Source organism: Equus asinus, chromosome 7 (genome assembly GCF_041296235.1).
Source record: "Equus asinus isolate D_3611 breed Donkey chromosome 7, EquAss-T2T_v2, whole genome shotgun sequence".
NCBI lineage: Eukaryota > Metazoa > Chordata > Mammalia > Perissodactyla > Equidae > Equus > Equus asinus.
Window position 1 is genome coordinate 57454170 of NC_091796.1, and position 26967 is coordinate 57481136.

Consider the following 26967-nt stretch of genomic DNA (forward strand, 5'->3'; position numbering starts at 1 on the left):
CACCCTTCGCCAAGAGTGGCGTCACGTGACTCACGCACTCCCCGGAAGTGCCGTAACAACACACGCGTGGCGCGGCGCGCCGCTTCCGCAAACAGAATCGTGGATAGGTGTATGGGTGAGTGTGGCGCCTGGAGCTCCGGCCCTCCCTTTCTTCTTTGGCTTGAGGCCCTCCGCCGCCGTCGAGGTAGAAGGGGCACGGCACTACTGACATAGGCTCGCTTAGCAGTAGCCCTGTGCCTCAGTGAGTACCCGTCGCGAGAGTTTTGTTGTGCCCTCAGCCCGCATCAGAATGGGCAATACTTGTGGGGGTTGGCGGGTGCTGTTGCTCCTCCAGACCGAGCGAGCCCGGGTCCGGAGAAGCCCGAAGAGCTGTATCAGATCGCACCTCAGGGCTGCGCCGAGGGGCGGGCTGGGGCGGGGGCGTCGGATCCGAAGAAGTGTCTGTAATGTCTTGAGCGGCGGAACGGAAACCTGAGCCAGAGTTTCTAGCTAGGCCGCGCCAGTGCCTGAAGAGGGTGAGCCCGGCTGCAGAATTCCCTTCTCGCCTCTGTTGCGTCCTCTTGGGCCCCCCGAGTTGACCCTGTCTAGCTGGCGGGTCGGGGCGTAGAGCTTATCCGGCTTGAGCTGAAGCCCGGCGGCCCTCGCGCCCTGCTCTCCGGTTCTCTGAGAAACTGGGATGACGGAGACGTGGCTTGGCGGAGAGGTGACTGGAAAGCCAGATCGAAATGCCGTTCTGGTCGTTTAATGCGTATCCGTCCCTGTGTCAGTTCAGTCTTTAAGCTCCTTCCTGGAGGATTCTGAGGGGCACCTCTCTTGCTTTGGGAGTGTGTTCCTTATTCCACTTTGACGCTCAGTTTCAAACATGACCCTCGGTTTCAAGTATTATTACCCATTTCTGCGGTCGTTTGGAATTTTGTGTCGTTTATTTTGACATCTCATCTGTGGAAATAGATTTGCCCATGTATATAAAATTCACTCTTATTCGCAATACTAAGGCGATAATTACAGCTGAAGATGATAAATCACATGGGTTTATTTGAATTTAAAAACAATTTCCATTTCGTTATTAGGAAATAAATGGCAGGGAGAAGATAGGGATTTGATAATTCAGTGGCCAGTTTTACTAGATAATCATTTTAAGTAGTTATTCTAAAAATTACATTTCTGGGTGGTTTTCTCCCCAGTTCTTCCTATTTTGGCTCGTCTTGGTATTTTGAACCTCAGACCTTGGGTAGTGAGAGCTGATATCCCTTGAAATCCTTCCCAGTTTATGGTGACTTGTTTTTACCCATTCCCTCAAGCAACTTTATTTCTTATTCTGTTTCTTTACTCAAAAGACTTTTTCTCTCTCTTCATAACTTTCAGGTTCTGAATTTGCTGAATCTCACTAATTTTTGGGCTTTTGCTCTCCCTTCTTCATTTGATTTGACTAACACAGCCTAACATTTTAATAATGGTTTATAGGGAGCCGGGGGCCTGCCGCCCGCCCCGTGGAGCAGAGGTGAAGTGCGCGCACGTTCCGTTTTGGCGGCCTGGGGTTCCCTGGTTCAGATCCCGGTGCGGACATGGCACCGCTTGGCAAAAGCCATGCTGTGGTAGGCGTCCCACGTATAAAATAGAGGAAGACGTGCATGGATGTTAGCTCAGGGCTAGTCTTCCTCAGCAAAAAGAGAATTGGCAGCAGATGTTAGCTCAGGGCTAATCTTCCTCAAAAAAAAAAAAAAAAGTGGTATATAAGCTGTAAGTTTTTTGAAGACTGATTCATAAAGTGCTTCATTGAGCTCCTCTGTAGTAGGAGTTTAGTAAATTTGTTGAATGACTTAATAAATTCCTGTCCAATAGATAGTTTACTTATTTCTCTCCCCCTCCCATTTTACACATAGGTGAAGGAACATGTGAAAGAGGCTTAGTGGTCATTTAGTGCAGAGTGGGTCTTGAAATTTCTGTCCAAAGCCATTTCTGCTCTCTTCACTTTCTTCGTAATTCTGACACCTGAAAGGAAATAAGGATTTCAGAAGTCAACTGTAGGTTCCGAGACTTTTCCTGTTCTTGGTGCCCTTACTGTCTTTAGCCAAAAGAACCTAATAGTTCCACTTATCAAGTAGTTTAGTCCAAAGAATTTAATAAGTATTTATGTCCTATCAACTTTATTTTAAAAATAATACACAAATTGTAAGAAAAAGTAATATTTGTGTTTAATTCTTAACCTCGAGTGCATAATGTGCACACCTGTTGGGTACTGTACAACTTCTCAAGCCTTGAAATCAGATTCAACACTGCCAATTTCATTTCCTGTTTCACATTGATTTTCTATGGTACCACGAACATCTCAGCTTCACAAAGTGCTGATGTCATTGAAAGGAATGTAGTGCAGTCTGCTGGGTTGAAACTGTGCTCTGCTTGAAGCTGAATCTGTGATATCTTCCAGATGTCAGATCACACTGTGTTTCCCTTAAAATTTTAAAATATCCTGCTCTGCCTGTACAAGTTTGTTGTAGTGTCCAGCACACAATTTGGGAACTGAAGCTATAGAGTAAGGATCAAATAGAAATGGAACCAGTACTTGTACAATAACCCCACTTCATTTGTCAGTTCTTATGCCAATGGTGACTTTTATGGATAAGATGTAGAAATGTTCGGGGGTTGTAAGTAGTATTCCACATTAGCATCTTCAGAAATTTATATGTAATATATATCAATTGACATTGTTTTCAATATTCTCTCCATAATGAGATTTTTTTTTAAACTCCTGATTGATCGCTGAACTTAAATGGCTAGTTTCTGGTTAAAATTATTTTAAGTCTCAGTGTTAGTGTTTACAAGTAATGTCAAATTTTTGCTATTCCAGTGTTCATGAAGTTTTACCATCTATTTAAATAATCAAAAATGGAAAATTCTGCAAAAGCAGAGGAATGTGAAAAGTTCTCTCTGGAAGAGGCAAAAGCATCACTAGATTTGGAAACGGAGTCTTCATTGAGTAGTAGTGAAAACATGGCCGCTCCTGGGACTGGGCTTTCTGAAACAGCTCCTACTTCTGGGCAAGTAGACACACCAAAAAAGAGGAAAATGGAGTGTGAAGATGATCTTGTAAAGGAAAGTTCTAGTTGTGGGGAAGACACTCTGTCCAAGAAAAGAAAGCTTGATGCTGAAATTGTCCCAGAGGAAAAAGGTTCTGGTGATGATGAAGGCATTTCAAGGAAAAGAAGAATGGACACTGATGATTTTCCAAAAGATGGACCTTCCATTGGAGATGGCACTCAGAAAAAGAGAAAAATAGAACTTGAGGATGTTCCTGAAAAGCGAAAAGTATGTCCAATGTATTTTCTTTTATTCGTGGTGGAATATGTCAAATTGAAATGTGGAGCAGCTGTGAAATAATACTGGTTTTTACATAATCTTAAGAATATTCTATTTTTAATAGATGCCATCTCTTAAAGTAGAGTTTAAACTTTTGAAATGTAATTATTTTTATTTGGGTGAAACTTTTAATGAGATAATTTTTATGTTCTTTCGGAACTCTTGTTAGTTGAACTTGAAAGCTAGTTTTTGTAGTTTGCTTTTTCTTAGCATTTTAAAAAAGACAGAGGATAAAGTCCAGATGATTTACCTTTTTTCCTTTTTTATTAGGTGTTCATCTCCTTTTTTGTGTCTGAAGTAGTTGAGATTATCACTTAAAATGATGAATTTCAAAAATCATACCCAGCTTTACATTGTTTTCTTAATGTAATTCCTTAAACTCTTGTTCCCAGCTTCTTCTTGGGGTAGTTACAGTTTTAGCTAAGAACATGCAAAAGCCTGTTATTTAGCAGGGATGTTATAGAGCAAGTGACAGCAAGTCATTTTCATCTGAGAATATCATGTCCTGAAGGAATCTGAGGCAGAATCTAGATTTGGAGGGAAACAGTACTGCAATGAATGACTGAAATTCTGCCATCAGCCCTGAAGAGGAAAGTGGCAGATAGCCCAGGCATTTGTTATTGGTGGAGTGTGAAGAGAAGAGCTTGAATTATATATGTAGATTTTAAAATTTTACTAGCATCAGAATCCTTTTTTCAAGTGAAAATCTTAAACCCAATATGTAAAAGAGGTAAAAGATGAAGCACTTTGGTTGAACAGGCAAGTAGGGGGATGGGAAGCCCTTTAGCTACCATGGCATTTTTGCAGAATGCCTAGGGTCTTAGGTAGGGAGCACAAATTGAAACTGTTGAATTAGGTTAATAGCAAATGATAATAGAAATCAGTGACACTGAACATAGCCTATTGGCTTCTAATCCCTTTGTGTATATTATCTCATTTAATGCTCACAACAATTTTATAATAATATAATAAATGTGACATTCCTATTTTATTCTCTTGTAGGAACCCCATCCACTGACTGACATTTATTGTATTGAATAGATCAGAACTCTGGAAGAGTACTGGTTTTAATAAGACATTGGCGCCAAAATGATATAGATGAAAGATCAAGATGAAAATTTTAAACTAAGAAGTGTTTTTGAAAATAGAGAATAGGGGAAAACAAGTCTTATGTCTGATTATAGTTAGTGAGATTTCTGTGGTTAATGCCGTTGCTTAATGAAGTTTACCAATTTCAGTAGTGTTTTATCCTTATATAGGTCAGATACTCTTTTAGACTTATTTTTGCCCTATTCTGATCCTTGATTTTATTCCATTTTCTTATTTTCAGAGCTTGGAAGAAGGACACAGCTCAGCAGTGGCCGCCCACTACAATGAGCTTCAGGAAGTTGGTTTGGAGAAGCGTAGCCAAAGTCGTATTTTTTACCTAAGAAACTTTAATAATTGGATGAAAAGTGTCCTCATTGGTATGATTGGTTTTTGATTTGTAGTTTGGAATTTTTTATTTCAGCTTATATCTCATTTTTAAATCCCCAATGGTTAATCATACAGTGAGCTACTAGGTCTTTAATTCCTAGTCATTTAATTATCAAACCTTGGCCTTATAAAACTGGAGCCAGAACTAAAACTAAATCATAAAATGTAAATTCTTTTCATATTTACTTTTGGTTGACTACATGATATATTAATGAATGTTTAATTGATACTAAGTTGTTAATAAGGTTTTCAAAAGGCACTGTTCTTCTTTTATGCTTAGAATTTAGGTTACCTAGTGCTATTAGGTAATTATCATATTTTACTTTAATAGTTTTGGAGCAAAGACATATTATTGGATTAAACATTCAGTTCCATTAAATTAAGAAAATGGGCGGTGCCATGCTTTTTGATGTCAAGGCCTTTAATGAGTTGGTAAAGGTCTTGTGTGTTGATTATCCATTGAACTTTTTTTTTGTTGTATGGTGTCTGGAGAGAAGTTTACTGTGAGGATTGATGAAGACATTTAACTTTTTAGAGCCAGCATTTTATCTATGGAAACTCAGCTTTGAAATTAAAATGGAAGTCAGTGGAGGAAATATGATTTGGAATATGTTTATTACTTTGTATATCTAGTACATTAAGTAGTCAGTCTCTACATGAGTTTAGAGAATTTTTAAAAACCAGTGTATGTTAAAGCTTTTCGCAATAAGGTTTTCTGTTTTTTTAAAAGTCATCCTCACTCAGGAAAAGTGAGAACGCTTTCTTGAGTACACTGGGAAGAATCGAGTGCCGATTATGGGTACTTTCTACTAGGTTTTTTTTTTTTTTTTAAAGATTTTATTTTTTTCCTTTTTCTCCCCAAAGCCCCCTGGTACATAGTTGTATATTCTTCGTTGTGGGTCCTTCTAGTTGTGGTATGTGGGACGCTGCCTCAGCGTGGTTTGGTGAGCAGTGCCATGTCTGCGCCCAGGATTCGAACCAACGAAACACTGGGCCGCCTGCAGCGGAGCGCGCGAACTTAACTACTCGGCCACAGGGCCAGCCCACTTTCTACTAGTTTTGATGATAATTTACTAATTTTTTAAGATAGGTTATCCATTCTGACAAGTATTAAAGAGTGAGAACTAGGCTCATTATTTCAAACACATTTTAATATTTTCTCTCTCACTTTTGTTTTTAATATTCATTTTGTTTTTTTTAAAGATTGGCACCTGAGCTAACAACTGTTGCCAATCTTTTTTTTTTTTTTCTCTCCAAGTCCCCCCAGTCCATAGTTGTATATATTTTTTTTTAGTTGTGGGTCCTTCTAGTTGTCGCATGTGGGACGCCACCTCAGCGTGGCCTAACGAGCGGTGCCATGTCTGCACCCAGGATCCGAACCAGCGAAACCCTGGGCCACTGAAGCAGAGCACACAAACTCAACCACTCGGCCATAGGCCGGCCCCGATATTCATGTTTTATTAACAAAAGTATGATTTATTTGATTTTGCCAGGTGTCAGCTAGGGTAATTGAGTGGGTGTCAGCTTCTTTTTTTTTTTTAAGGTAGTTATTAATGGCACTTTTAGTCTAGACTTTTAAGATAATCTTTGAACCCTAGTCTTAATTTTTTAAAATTTTTTATTCAGTTAATGATAGGTTACAATCTTGTGAAATTTCAGCTGTGTATTATTGTCTGTCAGTCATGTTGTAGGTGCAACCCTTCACCTTTTGTGCCCACCCCCCCCTTTCCCCTGCTAGCCACCAATCTGTTCTCTTTGTCCACAGGTTTAAAGTCCTCATATGAGTGGAGTCATACAGAGATTGTCCTTTTCTATTTGGCTTATTTCACTTAACATAATTCCCTCAAGGTCCATCCATGTTGTTGCAAATGGGACGATTTTGTTCTTTTTTACGGCTGAGTAGTATTCCATTGTATATATATACCACATCTTCTTTATCCAGTCATCTGTTGATGGGCACTTAGGTTGCTTCCACATCTTGGCGATTGTAAATAATGCTGCAATAAACATTGGGGTGCATAGGACTTTTGGAATTGCTGACTTCAAGGCCTCTGGATAGATACCCAGTAGTGGAATAGCTGGATCATGTGGTAGTTCTATTTTTAATTTTTTGAGGAATCTGCATACTGTTTTCCATAGTGGCTGCACCAGTTTGCATTCCCACCAACAGTGTATGAGGGTTCCTTTTTCTCCACAACCTCTCCAACATTTGATACTATTTGTTTTAGTTATTTTTGTCATTCTAATGGGTGTAAGGTGATATCTTAGTGTAGTTTTGATTTGCATTTCCCTGATGATCAGCGATGATGAGCATCTTTTCATGTGCCTGTTGGCCATCCGTATATCTTCCTTGGAGAAATGTCTGTTCATGTCTCCTGCCCATTTTTGATCGGGTTGTTTAATTTTTTGTTGTTGAGTTGTGTGGGTTCTTTATATATTATGGATATTAAGCCTTTGTTGGATGTATTACTTGCAAATATTTTTTCCCAGTTAGTTGCTTTTTTTTGTTTGTTTCAATCCTGTTTTCCCTTGCCTTGAAGAAGCTCTTTAATCTGATGAAGTCCCATTTGTTTATTCTTTCTATTGTTTCCCTTCTCTGAGAAGACATGGTGTCCGAAAAGATCCTTTTAATACTGATGTCAAAGAGTGTACTGCCTACATTTTCTTCTAGAAGCCTTACGTTTCAGGTCTCACCTTTAGGTCTTTGATCCATTTTGAGTTTATTTTGGTGAATGGTGAAAAAGAATGGTCAATTTTCATTCTTTTACATGTGGCTTTCCAGTTTTCCCAGCACCATTTGTTGAAAAGACTCTCTTTTCTCCATTGTATGCCCTCAGCTCCTTTGTTGAAGATTAGCTGTCCATAGATGTGTGGTTTTATTTCTGGGCTTCCAATTCTGTTCCATTGATCTGTGCACCTGTTTTTGTACCAGTACCATGCTGTTTTGATTACTGTAGCTTTGTAGTATGTTTTGAAGTCAGGGATAGTGATGCCTCCAGCTGTGTTCTTTTTTCTCAGGATTGCTTTAGAAATTCGGGGTCTTTTGTTGCCCCATATGAATTTTAGGATTCTTTGTTCTATTTCTGTAAAGAATGTCATTGGGATTCTGATTGGGATGGCATTGAATCTGTAGATTGCTTTAGGTAGAATGGACATTTTAACTATGTTTATTCTTCCACTCCATGTGCATGGAATGTCTTTCCATCTCTTTATGTCATCATCTGTTTCTTTCAGAAAAGCCTTGTAATTTTCATTGTATAGGTCTTTCACTTCCTTAGTTAAATTCACCCTGAGGTATTTTATTCTTTTTGTTGCGATTGTGAATGGTATTGTGTTCTTGAATTCTTTTTCTGGTAGTTCGTTATTAGAATATAGAAATACTACTGATTTATGTAAATTGATTTTATACCCTGCAACTTTGCTGTAGTTGTTGATTACTTCTAAAAGTTTTCTAATGGATTCTTTGGGGTTTTCTATATATAAGATCATGTCGTCTGCAAACAGCGAGAGTTTCACTTCTTCCCCCCCATTTGGATTCCTTTTATTCCTTTTTCTTGCCTGATTGCTCTCGCCAGGACCTCCAGAACTATGTTAAATAAGAGTGGTGATAAAGGGGAACCCTAGTCTTAGTTAATTTCCAGTTTTTCTCTTCCTCATCATCCTCATAATGCAGATAACTTATCATTAGGTATTTTTTCTGATGTATTTATTTATTCATTCACATATTCATGTATTTATTGAATAAATATCTTTAAGTTCAGCCATATTTTCCATATTGTTAGTTGTGTTATTTTTATAATCAGGAAAACAGGTAATTTTTAAAAAGTCTTAAGTCAGACTTAGCAAAAATTTCTCTGAGCATATTCATGGTATTTGCTTCTTCAGCTGTTCCAGCAGCTCTCAATGGGTGCTTTGCTATATGCACCTGTCTTTCTGGTGCTGATGTAATCAGTTTGGTCTGTGCCAAGCTCCCTGTATGGCTTTTTACTTTCTTTTCTCAATACCCATTCTTTGTCATTCATTTTCTCTTTCTTGTTGGTGCTTAGAGCTCAGTAACTAGTTGAGTACTATTCTTAAGTGTGATAAAGATATCTTTGAATAATTTCACAATGATGTCCTCTCTCAGTCTTACTGTGTGGAAATAAAGAGATTTTATAATTATTGTTGTTTTTCACTCTTTCAGTATTATTTTTTATGCTGTTTTCTTAAGAGTCATAGCAGAAAGTTACATACGGAATGCTTGTGCTTCTGTCGAAATTACTTTAAGATCCTATAGACAGTGAAAGGTAGAAGTATTTATATAGAATGTTCCAGCAGTCAAAATAGTACACACATGAAGTAAAAAAGAGTTAAACTCAGAGTAATAAAAATAGGAAGAGTAGATCTAGGATTCAGTATTGTACCAAGTTTTAGAATTGCTGAATACTTTGGTTGTCTAAGAATATTAATATTCCTTTAACTGATATTTGAACCATTTGGCTATTGATGTATGAGGACCTACTGATATTATCCATTGGCTATTAATGTGATTTGATAGATTAGGGTAAAAGTGTCCCAACCAGCAGAAGTCATGTTCTTTCCAGTGTGATGAGTAATAGGACATACACACCACCACCTATGAAGTGGATAGGATAAAAGATTCCATTTTGGGGTCTGGCCCTGTGGCCGGATGGTTAAGTTCGTACACTCTGCTTCAGCGGCCCAGGGGTTCACTGGTTCGGATCCTGAGTGCATCATCAAGCCATGCTGAGGCAATATCCCCCATGCCACACCTAGAAGGACCCATGACTAAAATACACAGCTATGTACTAGGGTGCTTTGGGGAGAAGAAGGAAAAATAAAATAAAAAAAATTTTGAAAGATCCCATTTTTACTTCAGAGTATTTAGGAATTCTGATTATAGTAAAAATAGGAGGTATGTATAGCTTTTTGACTAATTCTTGTATTTCTTTTGGGGTAAACCTGACAGGTTTTATGACAATCAAGCAATTGTATGATCCCATAATTATTTTGATTTACTTAGCTGAACACTTAGCTTTAGAAAGAGAAAACTACAAAAAATCATGAATAATTATTTTTTTCTCTTTTCACAAATAATTATTGTCTTCTTGTATTAATTAGAATTTAAAATGCCTGCTATTTAATGTTGAATCAAATTCTAGAGTGACCTTCAAATACCTGTCTTAACTTTCTTAAGTACCAGACATATACTCTTTCATCTTTAAAGCTAGAGGGTCAAGTTAATTAACTGTTAGTCATATTCTGTTTTATCAAAAAGTCATATTTTAGCTTATCAAAAGTTATGAATTAATTACATAAATGAATGTGTGGTAATAGTTTATATGTCAGGCAGAAGTTAGTAGGTTATTGGGGTAACAATTTATGCTTTAGAAAAATGGAGAAGAGATAATTTGTTATGACTTATTTCTCTTTTAGGGGAATTTTTAGAAAAGGTGCGACAGAAAAAAAAATGTGATATCACTGTTTTGGACCTGGGATGTGGTAAAGGTGGAGATTTGCTCAAGTGGAAAAAGGGAAGAATTAACAAGCTAGTTTGTACTGGTAAGATAAATAATGGTGTGGGAAAGTATAATTTGTGGTCGGTCAGGTAAATGGAGAATAAGAAGGATCTCATTGTCAACATGACACTAAAATGTCTTCCAAAAAGATATCTGGAGGCTGCACACAAAATGGGTATATTTTTTTAAACAAGTTATGAGACTTTACTGATGGTGTTATAATATGGTTAATGAGCCTGGGATAACTTGTCTCCTAAAAGGAAAGAAGCAAAGAAAAATAATTGGAGTCATGTCTAAAGCACATACTTAAAAAGGCTTCCTCTTGCCAGAGATAGGACAATTTCATCATCAAAAAAGACTAGTGATTACAGTGGATTGAACCACATCAAATAAAGGCAAAAATCTCATTGTTCACCCTTGGAGGTTGCTAGGAAACTTACTCATTATTCTGAAATTCATAAATTAAGTGGGGGCAGGAGAGTTGAGTATTTATTTTGCCCACCCTATATGAACTATGTATTTCAAGGTAAACAAATGGTTGAAAAGGGAAATTCCTCCTTATTGAAAGAGTATAATAAATAAATGCAGGAGAAATAATGAAAATCGCTATTTTTCCACCCTTGATGAAATAATAGATCTAAGCAACAATCATAAAAAGATGCTAAAACAGTAGGTGAAATGTTGATAGGAACTTAATGACTGAGTTAATCAAGCACCTGAACCCACTGGTCAATCTTAACACTGAAGTGGAACAAGCAGATGTCATGTTCTTTCCAATGTCACGAATAATAGGATGTGCACACCACCCCCTATGAAGTATTGCCTAAATTAGCACTTCTCAAAGTTTTTTATTTTAGACCATTGTACACTCTTAAAAATGACCGAGGACCCCAGAAAGCTTTTCTGTATGTGGTTATATCTATTAATTATAGAAATTAAAACTGAGAATTTTAAAAATATTTTGAATTCATTAAAAAATAAAATGTAGTGAGACGACTGGCATTTTAAAAATATTTTTCAAATCCCTTTAGAGTCTGGAATAATAGGAGACATCTGGATTCTCACAACTGATTCTGCATTCAATATGTTGTGGTAGTTTATATAATAAATAGTTGTAAAATGAAGGAATATTTTAATAGCCTTTTCAGATAATTGAGGATATTCATCTTTGATACTACATCAAAACTTGACAAGTCATAGTTCCCTAAGGGTCAGTTACCATGTGGAATCTGAAACCGTATCAATGAATTTTTTGTGTTCTGTTAGATTTAAATCCATTGATCTATCTTGCACTTTGAATGGATCTTTTGCCCTGCAAGATTTAATAATATGTGGAAAATAATGCTCACTAAAGTTATGCAGATCTTCTAAATGTTGACATCAAGAAATCACATTTGTTTAATGTCACCACCATTCAGAAAAGTCTTAAGTATTGAGAAGATGCCCAGGCCATGGTGGTAGGTACAAGTTTTTCAGAATTGTAATTTTCACTTGAAAGCTCAAATTTTATCATAGGTAACAAATACTGTCTGTTGTTTTGCTTGAAGTAACAGGGTCACTTTGTTCATTTCCAGTAAAATATCTGCCAGATTATAAGTCTGGATAATCAGTTTGTCTGTCAGTGGTTCTTTCAAATGAAAGCAATTTTCTGTGAAAAAAGTGGCCAGTGTAGCTCACAATCCAGTCACACCAGTCCTGTTCAAACTTTACTATGTAGAAATGTTTTGTTGCTTTCCATTTCATCACACACAATATTAAAAAGACATGTGTTCAAGAGCCAAGATGTAATAAAATTAATTTTTACTGCTCAGTCAAGGACATTCTTAAATGAAATTGGCTTTTTTTTTTCATGCTAGTGTATAGTGGTGAAGAATATAGCAAGAATTACCAGTACCATGTGATGCTACTATCTTGTACTCATGATAAGGTGCCACCATGGTACCCAGCATTGCTTTTGCACTGTCAGTGCAAATCTCAACACAGGGAAAAAGGCAAATAACATTTTATTAAGAAAATATAAACGTGATATTTTCAAAAGTAGGCATATAGTGTCAGGTTTTATAATTCAAATTGGAATCTAAACTTTCTACTTTTAACTTTGAATAAGCATTTAAAAATCATGATACAATTTTTCTGTTATCAGTACCTATTGAGAAAGCTTTTAATTCCTTTTGAAAAATAATAAGGCATTTGCATTGGAACAAAGAGTTTTTTGTCTTTCGTTTTGAAGGAAATAGAAGCTTTTTGCTTGTACTAAGGCTTGATTTCATGCCAGAGTTTATCAGTTGCGATTAATGTCTAGATTTGTGTCATCTTTGCATTTATGTTTTATCTCTGTGGGTCTTTGTTGACAGTTACTAACACGCATCCTCCTTGCAGATATCGCTGATGTTTCTGTCAAACAGTGTCAGCAGCGGTATGAGGACATGAAAAATCGTTGTCGTGATAATGAATATATTTTCAATGCAGAATTTATAACTGCTGATTGTTCAAAGGTACAGGATTTTTTTTAGCTTGTTAATTTATTTTTTATATTTTCCATTTGGATAAATGCTTTGTTTTAAAAATCAGCTCATTTTTTTAAAATGTGCTTTGAAACATTAAAAACCTTACGACGTGTATTTTCAGTTTCAACTAGAAGATCTATTAATGATAAATTTCTTTAAATGACCCACTGAGTACTTCTGGGAATTTCTTTGCTTTTAATAACTTGAACTTTTGGAATCATTTATTGCTTTTCTGTTGGACAAGATTTATTTTCCAGTATTTTGAAATAGAACTGAACTTATGTTTTGTTCACCTTATAATTTATTAGAGTAGTTTCCCAACATATCAGAGTCTGGTGTTTTCTACCTTCCACCTGTTCTGAATCTCTTCACAACTGTGAAGTTTAAGAACTACAGAGACGTGAATGGTGAAAGTCTTACCTTGAACTTTATGTTGTTTGTCTGACTCGTTAGCTCATTAAACTATTAGAGGTACCTTTAATCCTACACATTTTGTTTGCAGTTGTGAAAGTAGAGAAGGAAAAGTGATAGTATACTGCTAGAAAGTTAGAAACCTTTAAAAACACTTAATTGTGTTCTTAAAAAATGTCCCAAAGGACAGCTTTGTGTTTTCTTGTAACCCAAGTTACTGTGCAATATCATTTTAGTTTAGCTTTCAAGTAAAGCCAAATAAAAGGATGAACTCTTTTAAATGTCATATTTGATGGATGTATTTTTTCTCATGATTTCAGAATCCCTAGTTTTTTTAAAAGTACTCTGAAAATGGGAATCAAATTCTGTTGAACCAGAATGAAAGAATGATTTCTTTATGACCTTTATTATACATAATGAGAGAAAGGATAGGTTGGTGGGAGGGCATGTCTACTTTTATTTTAAGGATACTAATTCTAGAAATTAATTTACTAAGAAGTATTTGTGTTGCAGTTTAGTTCAAAATCTTGACCCACTTTAATTTGTTTCAGGAACTTTTGACTGACAAATTTCGAGACCCAAAAATGTGCTTTGACATCTGCAGTTGTCAGTTTGTCTGTCATTACTCATTTGAGTCCTATGAGCAAGCTGACATGTTGCTCAGAAATGCTTGTGAGAGACTGAGCCCTGGAGGCTATTTTATTGGCACCACTCCCAATAGCTTTGAACTAATGTAAGTACTTCTGTGGTTTATAAAGTACTCAGAATTAAGCTTATTTTAAAGTAGCAAATGTTTATCAGAAATAGACTTTATAAAACATGCTATGTTGATCTTCTAAGGGCTGAGCACATTGATAGTATATTTGAATCGGTATTCAGAATTTAAGTTCAAAAAACAGATTTTTCAGGTGAACCTTTAAAACGTCTTGATGTGTAAGTTGGAGATTGATGTTACATTGAGCTGGAGGTTGTAGTGCTAGACAAGCTCCAGATCCACATACAGGGGCAGAGGTAACCAGCTGTCGTGATAGTGAAACCTACTTCCAGCCTAATTTTATTAATGAGATTGTTAATGATCTTTTAGTATATTGCTTCTGGAAAGTGGCTCAAATCCACTTAAAAAGTTAATCAAGTGTCTTTTTTAAATTGCATCATGTAGTTTTTTTACACGCGTAATCTCATTGAAATAAGTCTGAGCTAATAATTTTAACCTACTTATTTTGGTTTGGGGATAATCTTTATAGAAGACGTCTTGAAGCTTCAGAAACAGAATCATTTGGAAATGAAATATATACTGTGAAATTTCAGAAGAAAGGAGATTATCCTTTATTTGGCTGCAAATATGACTTCAACTTGGAAGGTGTTGTGGACGTCCCTGAATTCTTGGTCTATTTTCCATTGCTAAATGAGTAAGAATGTCATTAATCTGTTACTATTCTCTTTTTGCCTTAAGACAGAAAGAAAAGGAAAAAAAATCAGTATTTCTATTTAGTCCTTATTTTAAACGGGACCTAAAGAAAAGGTACAGCCTTCTGAAAGGAAGACTAACCTCAAAGGCAGGGTTGGTGCCGTAGGTCTCTTACAGCCTTACTTATTTAGTTTTCTTTCATTCCTGGAATTATTTTATCCTGTAGGTAAGAAAGGGAGCCTATTGTCTTCAACTTGTGGCAGAAAGTACCTGACATTGCAAATAACAGGCGATTCTTTTTTTAAAGTAACTGCTAGTAGCGTTGGTAATATAAAATGAATAAATCACAGATTTATTCATAAAACACAGATCCTCCTTTTGACAGGGATTGAAAGTTGTTTGACATTTCACTATATCTTTGAAATTGCCTATGTCTCACAGGCAGTGTTGATAATAAAACCCTGGTTCAGGAATGTATTCACTCATGCACCTGAATTCCTAGGAGTCCTGGCAAATCATAGACACAGGGAAAGTTGGGGTAGGCTTCATCAGGTGGGGCTTCAAGGCCTTAGGAGACATCTTGGCCTTGGGAGTTTCCCTGATAACAGAGTGGAAGAGTCAACTTAAATGTAGACCAGGTCACAGTTGGCTGAACTTGATTTCCTACTTTTTAAAATCAAAAGTCTTCAATTCACTGAGGAAAAAGAAGAGCTGTAGTTTCTAGTTATTTTTGGTTGGTGGTTATTTGAATTGTGTGTCTGTTAGCTTGTAAAATTATGAGTATAGGATTTTCAGGAGTTCTAAAATACATAATTTTATACGATAATGTGAGAAAATTAAGTAGCATGTGACTGAACATGAGGAAAATACCATGGACTATTTATAAACTGTAAAATTGAAAAATTTAAATCTTTTTTTCCCTTAAAATTAGTAAAATTTTGGGAAGTGTTATTGCTCTTCAACTTTATAAAAGAAGAAATTAAATAAACGTTTTGAGTATGTTGTTTCATATGTTTAGTATGTTGGCTTGGTGTTTTTGGTTGTCAAAGTTGGTAATTTGAGTATACCCAAAAAGATAATGGAAGTTTTTTTAAATGCTAAGCAAGCAGCAGTAATCTTTTGTACTTTAAACTGCCTAATGATGGTAGTCATGAGTCATCACTTTAACATCTAAATTTTTTTAAAAAGTATTTCTTGAAACAGGTATTCATTCGGTGAAACAGAATCTGGAAATGCATAGGGATTATTGAGATGCCCTTTTACGATTTCATTAAACCCAACAAAACTATAATTCGCTTTTGTAAGGCAAACCTATTCAAATTGATCAAATTGAGTCTCTGTTCTTTGTAATTATGGTCTTTCTTAGGTGTAAAACTTAGATTCATTTCTAAGGGCTTATTTTGGAGATTTGTGATAGAAAATGAACTGCTTGGAATAGAAGACACTTTTATCTTTACTCCTATTGTCTTTCTAAGGAGGGCTAATTCTTTTTTTTTTTGAGGAAGATTAGTCCTGAGCTAACTGCTGCCAATCCTCCTCTTTTTGCTGAGGAAGACTGGCCCTGAGCTGACATCTGTGCTCATCTTCCTCTAGTTTATATGTGTGACACCTACCACAGCATGGCATGCCAAGTGGTGCCATGTCTGCACCCGGGATCCGAACCGGGGAACCCCGGGCCACCAAAGTAGAACGTGTACACTTAACCACTGAGCCACCGGGCCGGCCCCTAAAGAGGACTAATTCAAATTACAGGGAATCTTGCCTTACATATGCCTCTCACATACAAATCCCAGTGGCCCTCAAATGTTTCCCTTCACCCTCTCTCCTCAGCTGTCATCTCACAAGCCCTCTCATGTTCCCTCTCAGAGTTTTTTCCCCTTTCTTCCTCTCCTCCTCTATCTGCTTCCTGAAATCATCCCTCATGTTGCCTCATGTTCCCTCATGCTCCCTCATGTTGCCTACAGATACATAATTATAAACATTGACAAATGCAGTGAGGGAAAAAACCCAGTATAACAGGCAAATCTAATGTAATTGAGGATTTAAGGAAGCCACCTGTGAAGAAGTGATGTTTAAGTCAACATCTAAAGGATGACTAGGAGTCGGCCAGTTGAAGACTGGAAGAGAGAATGTTCAGACATAAGGGACAATATGTGTGAATGCCCTGAAGTGGGAAAGAGCTTGGCTACTTAAGGAGCTAAAGGAAAGCCACTGTGAGTGGGTCTTAAGGAATCAGAGCCCAAGTGGCTCGAGTCGAGGCAGCATTTCTTTATAAATGAGTGCCTCAGAGGCCATATTACAGGCTTTTGAAGTGTGTTCTGAGTGTGTTGGAGAACCAGTGAAGGGTATAAAGGAGAGGAGTGACGTGGATGTGTTTTTGAAAGGCTTACTCTGGCTGCAGTTGGAAAATTCATTAAAGGAGAGTAGGAACAGAAGCAGGGAAACAAGCAAACTGGCACAGCCTAGTGGTGATGGTGATTGAAGCAGGACAGTGGGCCAATGAATGGGTAAGAAGTGGACCTCTTTGGAGTACATTTTATAGATAAATGGAGAGGACGTAGTGGCATGTTGAACACAGTGGGCATAGGAGAGAGGGAGATGGCATGGAGAACTTTGAGGTTTCTGGCAGGAATCATAAGATGGATTTACTGAAATAGTAAAACTTGGCAGAAGAACAGTCTAGTGGGGTTCAGCCTTGGATATGGAAGTGGAAAGTTAGAGAATGCCTGTGACACATCCTGGTGGAGGCATCTAGGAAGCGGTGGAATAAATGAGTGTGACACAAGAGAGAGTTAAGCAACAGGTAGCTGTTAGCCTTCCATGTAACATCAGGGAAGTGAAAATGAGTAAGGCTCTGGGCCAGACTCTTCAGAACCTTAAAACTTAGAACTTGGGTAAGAGAAACCTGTAAAACAAACTGCGAAGCAGCAGTCCAAGATGTAGGATAAAAATTAATAGTGTAGGGGGCCGGCCCCGTGGCCGACTAGTTAAGTTCGTGCCCTCCGCTTCGGCGGCCCAGGCTCAGTTCGAATCCTGAGCGAGGATGTGGCACCACTCATCAAGCCACGCTAAGGGGGCATCCCACATGCCACAACTAGAAGGACCCACAACTAAAAATACACAACTATGTACCGGGGGGCTTTGGGGAGAAAAAAGGAAAAATAAAATCTTAAAAAAAAAAATTAATAGTGTATCGTGTCAGAGAATATTTTAAGAAGGAAATTGGCAGCTATTTGCCGTGCTGCTGTGAGGGATCAAGTTAAATAAAATGGAATCAATAGAAAAGTATTTCTTACAGCACTTCATCCCCATCTCACAGCTTTTCATTTTACTTCCTGACCTATTTATTACGTACATTGATAGAGAGCGCTACCTGTGACCCATTGCTTTTAGAATGCATGTTTCCTTAGAGGCATGGTTATTGGTGTGTTGCTCTTCCTTTTTTTTTTTTTTAAAGATTGGTACCTGAGCTAACAACTGTTGCCAATCTACTTTTTGTTTTTCTGCTTTTTCTCCCCAAATCCCCCCAGTACATAGTTGCATATTTTAGTTGTGGGTCCTTCTAGTTGTGGCATGTGGGATGCCGCCTCACCATGGCCTGATGAGCGGTGCCATGTCCACGCACAGGATCTGAACCGGCAAAGCCGTGGGCCGCCGAGGCAGAGCACGTGAACTTAACCACTCGGCCACGGGGTCGGCCCCTCTGCGTTCATTTTGCATCATCCTGTTGTGAATTTATAAAGGAGATGGTAGCTTTTATATTTAAGCCCAGAAGATGTCACTGTTTTGTAGAAAGTAAATTATTGAGGAATTGCAAATATTTTGGAAGCCTTTTCATTAAATAATCTTTTTTGGATAGAATGGCGAAGAAGTACAATATGAAACTAGTCTACAAAAAAACATTTCTGGAATTCTATGAAGAAAAGATTAAGAACAACGAAAATAAAATGCTGTTAAAACGAATGCAGGCCCTGGAGGTAAGTATTTAGAAAAGGTGTAAAAATGGAGGGTCATGGTAAACTTGTTTGGCTGTTTCTGAGATTTCTTTCAAGGCCATGTAGACACTCAGTATTTATATAAATTACACAGATTATTTATAATTAGACTCTGTAGCACCTAGTTGGTACAGAAACTTTCAATGGTGGGTGCTCAGTAAATACTGAAGATGGGTCAGCTTCCTTCAAGGATCTTATGGTATATTATAAGGAGATAAACATACAAGCAAATAATTCAGTCCAATGTGAGAATCGCAGTAATGAAGAAATATTTAAAGTGCAGTGAGTGTATAAAAGGGCCTTTTGGGAAGAAAGTAGACTGTAAGAGTAAAGGCAGAGACCCAGGAAAGAGCAGGGAGTGTTTTGAGGAAGTGCTGGTAACTTTCAGTGTTTCTTTAGCACTGTGGTTCTCCACTCTTCCTTCTTCCCTAGTACCATCCTTGAGGATGTGACCTTTCACTGTGGCTCTCTGAGGACATACATGAGTAGTATTAATGTGTAGTTTGAAGAAGTCCTTTAGTTTTTCCTACTTCTTCACCAAGTCACTTTTACAGGCCTGTAAAGGACTTTGAGCTTGAGGGGACATGACCCAACAAGAGTGAGAGCGTCACTCAGGTGGCAGTATGGAGGATGCTTTGGAGGGATGTTAAGCCGAGAGCAGAAAGAACAGTCAGGATGCTATTGCCTTAGTCCAGGTTGGAGATTTAAATGCATCTATTTTCTGATGTTTGCTATTAAAAGTCTTTTCCTAAAGCTGTCAGCCTTCAGCTGGCCCAGGGTTTCAGCAATAGAACCAGTAAAGTTTTGCCCTGATCTGGAGCATCATAGCAGAGGGAAGGAAAGATGAAAAGACATAAGCCAAGGAACTGTAGTTAATAAAGTCCTCACACCTGTTTTCTTTCTTCTCACCTGGGAACAGTTCTGGAAAAGTAACTGCTTTAAGAGGAGACAGTTAACAGGATGTACATTTTAGCAAGTTTTGAAAGAAGTTAGTTTTGCAGCTTTATAATCATATGTTGTTGGTCTTTTATTTATTTATTTATTTATTTTATTTATTTATTTTTGAGGAAGATTAGCCCTGAGCTAACTGCTGCCAATCCTCCTCTTTTTGCTGAGGAAGACTGGCCCTGAGCTAACATCCATGCCCATCTTCCTCTGCTTTATAGGTGGGATGCCTACCACAGCATGGCTTTTGCCAAACGGTGCCATGTCCGCACCCAGGATCCGAACCGGCAAACCCCGGGCCACCAAAGCGGAACGTGCGCACTTAATCACTGCGCCACCGGGCTAGCCTGTTGGTCTTTTAAAATGATCAATAGGGGGAGAGAAACTAGATGTCCAGGGACAGGCAAATAATCTCGTGGAGGAGTCTTACACTGATAAGTGAAGAGCAAATTTACAACAGAATAGTTTGGCAGACTTTCAAATTAAAGTATTGAAGGTTTGTGATGTGATAGAAACCAGATGTGGGATTGAAAGTTCATAAAAGCTTAGTGACACTAAGTGTGTTTCTTACTTATATCCTTTGTGTTAAGATACAATAAAAAGTAAAGTTGCTAATGGTAACAGTATGGAAGTCCAAAAAGCCAAATGCTTTTTAAACAGCAAACAGCTAAATTTCTAATTCCTCAGCTTATTGTAGGATATTTATAAAGAAAAGGAAAAAAGAAGATAGCAAAGTAGACATTTCTGGATCATTTTCTTAAAAATTCATCAGGGAGCTCTAGGTTTAAAGTGGTTCCTTGGTATCTGGTTTGTTGTAATAAGACAAAGAAAAGTATAAAGAATATATAACCTTTGTAGAGTAGGTGGTAGTTATATTAAATAGTCTATGTAATTTATTAAAATTTACATGTATTACAAAGCACTGTTCTTGATAATATAAAGAGATATTACTTAAAAGGGGTTAAAAATAGTGCTTGAGATAATTTGAATAAACATTTGGCCAGCATACCCTAAAAAAACCAGCATTTTTTTATGGCCCTTTTTCAGATTCCTATGGAAATATGGAGACTGCCTATATTTTGGAGGCTGGATTATTTTTCTTATCTTCTTGAACTTGCAGGGTTCCCTCTTGACTGGAGTTTTTCATTTGTATTCTCTCTAATTGCTAGTCATGCTTTCCTTGGCTATTAAACTGCCATAATATTCAAATTAATTTGCAGCTCTTTTGATAATACCTTCCTTCAGCTTTGTGTTGTAACAGAAAAAGCCTTTGACTGGGAGTTAGGGAGATGCAAGTGTTTGCTGCTAAGTGGTCCTTGGTGGTGATTAAATGGTACAGATTAGTCCAATAGTAAATATTCTATGATTATGATCAAGGTTGACCATAAGAGCTGCTTTGTTAAGAGAGGATTCCCTCCACTCATTTTTTTTTCATATTTCAAAAGTATGTGTAGTTTGTATTCCTGAAGTAATACTTAGGGATTATTGTCTTATTTTATTTCAGTGATTTAGTGTATTTCATTCTGAATTGTAAATTTCAATGTAATATCTTAACTAGGAATTTCACTTGCTTCCCTAGCCATATCCTGCAAATGAGAATTCCAGACTTGCCTCTGATAAGGTAGATGACTATGAACATGCAGCAAAGTACATGAAGAACAGTCAAGTAAGGTTGCCTTTGGTAAGTTTTCGTTTTTTGACATATGTAATAGAAAATGGGAAAACAAGCATAGAGTATATGGAAACTTAGAAAATTATTTCACTGGTTTATAATTCTTGGGTTCACTGAGTTGCAAATCAGATACACAGTAGTTTGTTTCTCCTAAGTTAGTGATGACTTTTTATAACCCTAGAATATAGAATAAAATGTACTTCAGTGAACTGAGAGTGGAGTGTTAGATCTGAGGCAATATGGATGGGGGAAAAGTTATAGGCTTGGTTTGAGAGTTCCTTGCTGTGTCGTTATATCTTAACCAAGGCACTGCTGACTCACAGTGTTCTATAGATAAAATTCAGAGGCTCATCAACATAGATGGGAAAAAATTACATTTTCCTTTTCACTGACTTCTACGTGGAAGTTCACATTTTCTTTAATTATGAATGCCACAGTACCACAGTGGTATTACCTGTAGCTGTGACTTTGTCATTAATAGAAATTACAGATACTTGTGTAACATATTTCTGCTGACATCGTAGAATATTGTTTATATTCATCACTTCCTCAAAATTACATTAGTTACTAGAATTGCCACTATATCTTATTAGTCAACGCATGTGCAAAATAGCACACACATTACTATAACAAATTTTTTCTTAATATTTGGATAACTATTTTAAGTATCATTTATTTCCTTTGTATGATGTGTACTTTATTTTGATTCATTTGTAAAAACACAAGAATCTTATTCCCTCCTGTGGAGCTATGTGATGTTTTAAGATAGGCTTTTTTATTTTTTTTATTTTCCAAGTTAAAAATATAAGATAGATGCTTTTTCCAGTTACACACACATGAATACCCTCTTTATTCAAATTACCCCTTTTATTGAGAATCAGTAGTTTACAGAATTTTGCAGGAGGGCAGAATTGGTGAGACAACGGCATTAAAGGTTAATCTTATTGACTTATTTTATAGGTTCGGATCACAATAATATTAACAGTAATTGTATATGTATTAGTAGCAAAGTTAGGGTTGTTTGGGCACTTCTGTCCGTTATTGAAAAATAAGCATAATATGTACTTCCATATTCAATCTAAGATTTTCTTTCTTTTTTTAATTTTAGGGAACCTTAAGTAAATCAGAATGGGAAGCTACAAGTGAGTATATCATCAGTGCAGATGTATTGACATTTTCAAAGACTGTTTCAAAGTGATCATTAAAATCTGAAAACTTTAGAATTTTTCTGACAAATATTCGGTTGTTTGTATGGTTTAGTTTACACAAAGTCCCTACATATGTCTTATTTCCCCTTTCTTGCACAGCTCTTTAGTGCCAAGAGAAAATACATGCAGAACATTGCCTAACATAAACTTGCATGAGCGTTCTGAAACATTTCCTTGCCTGCCCATTACTACGTAGCCATTCTGTACGTGACGTCTTTCCCTCAGATTCTGTTGTACATTCTGGCTTAGACAACACTTCCATGTATTTTATTTGTTCTGGCCACTCTGATGTTCACAGTGAAGCCATGATGGATAGTAGAACACTTAGTGAAGCAGCAGTGAGCAGGATATTTTAGAAAGGTCTGGGATTGGGGACAGGCATGATACAAAGACGTTCTGAAGTGAGGTTCCTGTCTTTGAAAGAGAAGTCAGACGCCTGGTAAATCTGTGAAGTCCTGTGGTTCTTCAGCAAGTGGATGTTGAGGAATTCAGCTCTCAGAGCCTCACTATTGAGATGATGATAATACCCTTACATGGTTGCCCTGAGGACTTAAAAGGTAGTTCTCGCTGTTCATTTGAATATTTGTTGATTGTGTTGAAGGCATAAGTGGTAATCAAAGACAATCCATCTGATGGACATTGAATGTTGACTTACATAAAGTTCTGTGAAAGGGCTTTGGGGGCTAAAAAAGTAAACAGGTTGTAATCTCTGCCTTCCAGAAGTGTACAATCTAATGGAAGAAATAGACACAAATAAATGCACCACTAGGCAAACTGTTTTAAGTGCTAAAGTTACTGTAACGGGAAAAATAGGTGAAGGAGAGGCTAACGTGTGTCCAGGCGCCATTCTAAGCTTTTCATATGTTGTCACTCAATTAATTCTCTCAACTTTCTAAGTAGACTATTCACGGGTAAGAAGGCAGTTAAATAACTTGGCTAAGGTCATAGAGCTAACCCACGTGGTCCATACTCATAACCATGGCCTCACGGAAGCTCATGTGAAAGGAAAACTTCTTGGGACTTGCTGAATTGGCTAGAGACAATGAGGAAAGAAGATAAATAGGGCCAAAATTCGCAGCCTGTTTGAGAATTTTGGTACCCTTAGTAGAAATGGGATCAGAGGATATATTATAGACATAATCTTCTTTCATAAACTAAGAAGTGTGTGCATAAAGCTACGTATTTCATTACTTTTCCTAGAGTGGAGATGGGCTAGCTATCTTAGGTATCCTGCCAATCCCAGAATACTGTGTGTAGAAAACAGCTTGGGTCAAAGGTTGTGATGGTGATACTAGTTGTGGCTCAGAGCTGTATTTTTATATTAAATGTGGACTCTAGTGATTACATGCAAGTGAAGAATTAGATAGCCCCAGACAGTTGAGGAAAAGAGGGGTTAGAGATTTGAAAAGCAATAGGAAAGGAGCAACAGCCAAATTGCAGTCAGGATCTAGCATTCGAGGTCAGTCTGCTCTTTGATAAGTTACACTATTCTCAACTGGAGGACTTCATGGGCAGGAGAGTATCTTGCCTGGTGTCACAGTCTAATAAGTGTAAGAAGCTATGTTTTAAACTCCTGGTCTAATCATTAAACTTTTATTACCAAAGCCTGCTGCTTCTGTAGAGGATGCTTTAAAGATGAAAGGAACATAGGGAATTGTTGCTAATTGGCTTTTAGAAGTGGTTCAAGATTTGTTTCTTTAAATCTCAATGGAAATGCCTGCACAGAAGACATTTTATATAATGAGTGAGACTTTCAGAATGTTTGAGTTAGAAAGGAAAGAAAGTTACTAATTACTTACCTGAAATTAGACACTGCTTCTTAGTGGTTTTAAATGACTCTAGATGAGGGCAAGATGGGACAGGCTGCGAGGTTGCTTGCAGGACATATGGGTGTGTTTGGGGTGGGTTCAGCAGGGCTGGACTACAGAAGCCTCCCTTGGAGTGCAGGGCAAGCTCAGTGATGCTGGCCTCTCCCAAGTCTCCTAACAACCTTGTGAATGCTTTAGACTGTTTGCTTCCTTATCGTCTACTTCCTTATCCTCTAGGAGAATCTACAGTGTTGATGATCACTCTGCCTGTTTTCTGCCCATCTGTTTCCTATACTGCCAGCCATGTTTCATTTCTCCTAAGAGAAATCAGGAACTAGTAGATAAGGAGTAGAGAATAGCATGACCAATGTAGTATTTGGGAAAGACTGGTATGGATCTCCTGTACAGGTTGGGTTGGAAGGGCAAAATGGTGAAGGATCGGGAGGCTGTTCCGTGGTCTGCAGTCATTCACCTGTCCCCTATTCAAAAGTTAACTCAAGAGGGACTCTACAGTTACATGGCCTATTTCTTGACTCACTGGTTGAATGTTCTAGCGCAAGCCCTGAACATCCTTGTGATGTTTTGAGGATTTGTCATCTTGTCAGTATTTTCTTACCATGAAATCTATTGGTATCTTAGAAGGTATTGTAGATTTGAACTGCAGTGTGATTCAGTGTGGGGAGCCATAGACACATTTAGATGTCTTTGCATGAACACATGTGAAAGCAGGAAACTTCATTTTAGGGAGAGTACTCTTGGAGCTGGATACGTGCGGGAATATCACTTTAGAAGCCAGATAAATAATATCTATAAGCATTGATTATCATGTGGCTTTTGGCTCACTTTCCTCACCAGGCCCTACCACACAATTGGATAATTGGATGAATTTTACCATGCACATTGTATGTTCCATATAATTCTTCTTAATTTTTCTGAATAGAAAACTTAGAGTCCCACTGCCAGTAGTACTCATAGTAGTGCACTTAGTGTACTGGTCTCGCTCCAGGTAAAAATTAAGTCGTAAGATTTTTTTAGTTTTAATTTTCTTTGCTTATGGGGGCCAGCCCACTGGTGCAGTGGTTAAGTGTGTACGTTCCACTTCAGCGGCCCAGGGTTCACCGGTTCGAATACCCTGTGCAGGCATGGCACCGCTTGGCACACCATGCTGTGGTAGGCGTCCCACAGAAAGAAGAAGATGGGCATGGATGTTAGCTCAGGGCCAGTCTTCCTCAGTGAAAAGAGGAGGATCAGCAATAGTTAGCTCAGGGCTAATCTTCCTCAAAAAAAAAAAAAATTTCTAACCTCAAACTTTTCAGAGATGTTTAGCTGTTGAATAGGTTTTCTCAAGAACTGTGATGTCACTGATATAGTAAGTGGATGTTTTCGAGTAAACATATAATCCCATATCTGCTTAAATATGACTTAAAATAACTGAGGAATGCTTAGAAATAATGGAATTTTTCCTCTTCAAAAGCTGCTTGAGAACCTAAGAATTTTCACCAAATTACAAACAGGGCTGAAATTGTTGTTCTGTTTACTCTGAGGATATGAGAAACCAAACTCTAACATTTATTTATTTTCTTTTTAGGTATTTACTTGGTTTTTGCATTTGAGAAGCAGCAGTGAGCACATACGCAGTAGCACCAGAACAGCTATGTTCCATCTTACACAGATTTGAATGATCCATCTTAGAGAGATTTGACAACTTTCTATTTGTTTATTTTAATTATTCTAAATGTGCAGGATGCTGCCAGAAACTCCAGTGTTTAAATTCAACATTTGCTGTCTGTGACAGATGAACTTTTGTGTGTGTATATAAGAATGAGTTGGGACCTTTGTCTTTAAAAATCTATTTTTAAGTAATGTTCTAAGAATTCCGTTTGCCTCTACTCTCTCAGCTCATAAAAATTATAATATGACTTGTTACAGCCGCTGAACTCTTTCCACAGTGCTCTGGTTTGTTCAATGTTTGTTTACAGTATTAAATTTATTACAGTTATAAAATTGGTGAGGGAGCATACTGATTTGCAGGTGTCTGTGATCATTTCTGTAGTTTTGTTATATGGTGTTTTTCAAGATTAAATGGATTGTGTTCTGTACAATTGAATGTAAGTGTTCAATATGTATTGCTAAAGTTATGTTTAAAACTAAATTTTAGATGGTCATAAAAGTTACCTATAATTTTAGCCAGTTATAAATAATACTTTATTTGCTAATATGATGCAATTCTGGAGCTGAATAGAAACAGTATAGATGCCAGCATAGAATTGTTTTGGATTTGGGGGGTTTTCTCTTTCTCTTAAGAATTTCCTACCATAGCAATTCATGTTCCTAGGTATCAAGAATGTAATTAGACAGATTTACCTTTCTTCATTGAACAAAAATGCTATAGTTGTTTTTCTTAAGATTTAATGAAAACCTCTCCCATGTAAACCTGTGGCACATTTTCTTCAGATTTATGTATGGAACTGCAATGGGAAGATGTGACTGTAAAAGAAACTGATAGACTTCAGATTAATTCTCCCCAGTGTTCTATCTAGGTTCTCGGCACTACGTGCTATAGATCCCTTACCCTCTTCGGCCCAGAAAGCAGCAGCTCCTCTTTCTCTAGTACAGCATCATACTTTGCACACTAGAGTCCAGAGTCTCGTCACCCTTCAG

At 37.3% G+C, this 26967-nt stretch overlaps 1 protein-coding gene across 2 annotated transcripts; it reads left to right on the forward strand.

Annotated features, from left to right (window-relative positions):
- The first annotated feature begins 5 nt into the window (after nucleotides 1-5).
- Nucleotides 6-26408, forward strand: RNMT (RNA guanine-7 methyltransferase). 2 transcript variants are annotated; one of them, XM_014837319.3, is made up of 11 exons: nucleotides 6-115; nucleotides 2849-3306; nucleotides 4688-4823; nucleotides 10270-10395; nucleotides 12732-12847; nucleotides 13822-14003; nucleotides 14515-14679; nucleotides 18538-18655; nucleotides 21198-21299; nucleotides 22399-22432; nucleotides 25895-26408. In XM_014837319.3, the coding sequence occupies exons 2-11, from the start codon at nucleotides 2887-2889 to the stop codon at nucleotides 25930-25932; spliced, it is 1437 nt and encodes a 478-aa protein (XP_014692805.1). In that variant the 5' UTR covers nucleotides 6-115; nucleotides 2849-2886; the 3' UTR covers nucleotides 25933-26408. The 2 variants fall into 2 exon arrangements, with proteins under 2 accessions (XP_014692805.1, XP_014692804.1); XM_014837318.3 differs by having other exon boundaries at nucleotides 63-241.
- Nucleotides 26409-26967: the final 559 nt, after the last annotated feature.

Bases quoted from the DNA above. Each gene is read 5' to 3' on its own strand.
- RNMT (XM_014837319.3), top strand. From the start codon at position 2,887: ATGGAAAATTCTGCAAAAGCAGAGGAATGTGAAAAGTTCTCTCTGGAA. The intron at 10,396-12,731 runs GTAAGATAAATA...TCCTCCTTGCAG, and splicing joins TAACAAGCTAGTTTGTACTG to ATATCGCTGATGTTTCTGTC. The intron at 14,680-18,537 runs GTAAGAATGTCA...TTTTTTGGATAG, and splicing joins TATTTTCCATTGCTAAATGA to AATGGCGAAGAAGTACAATA.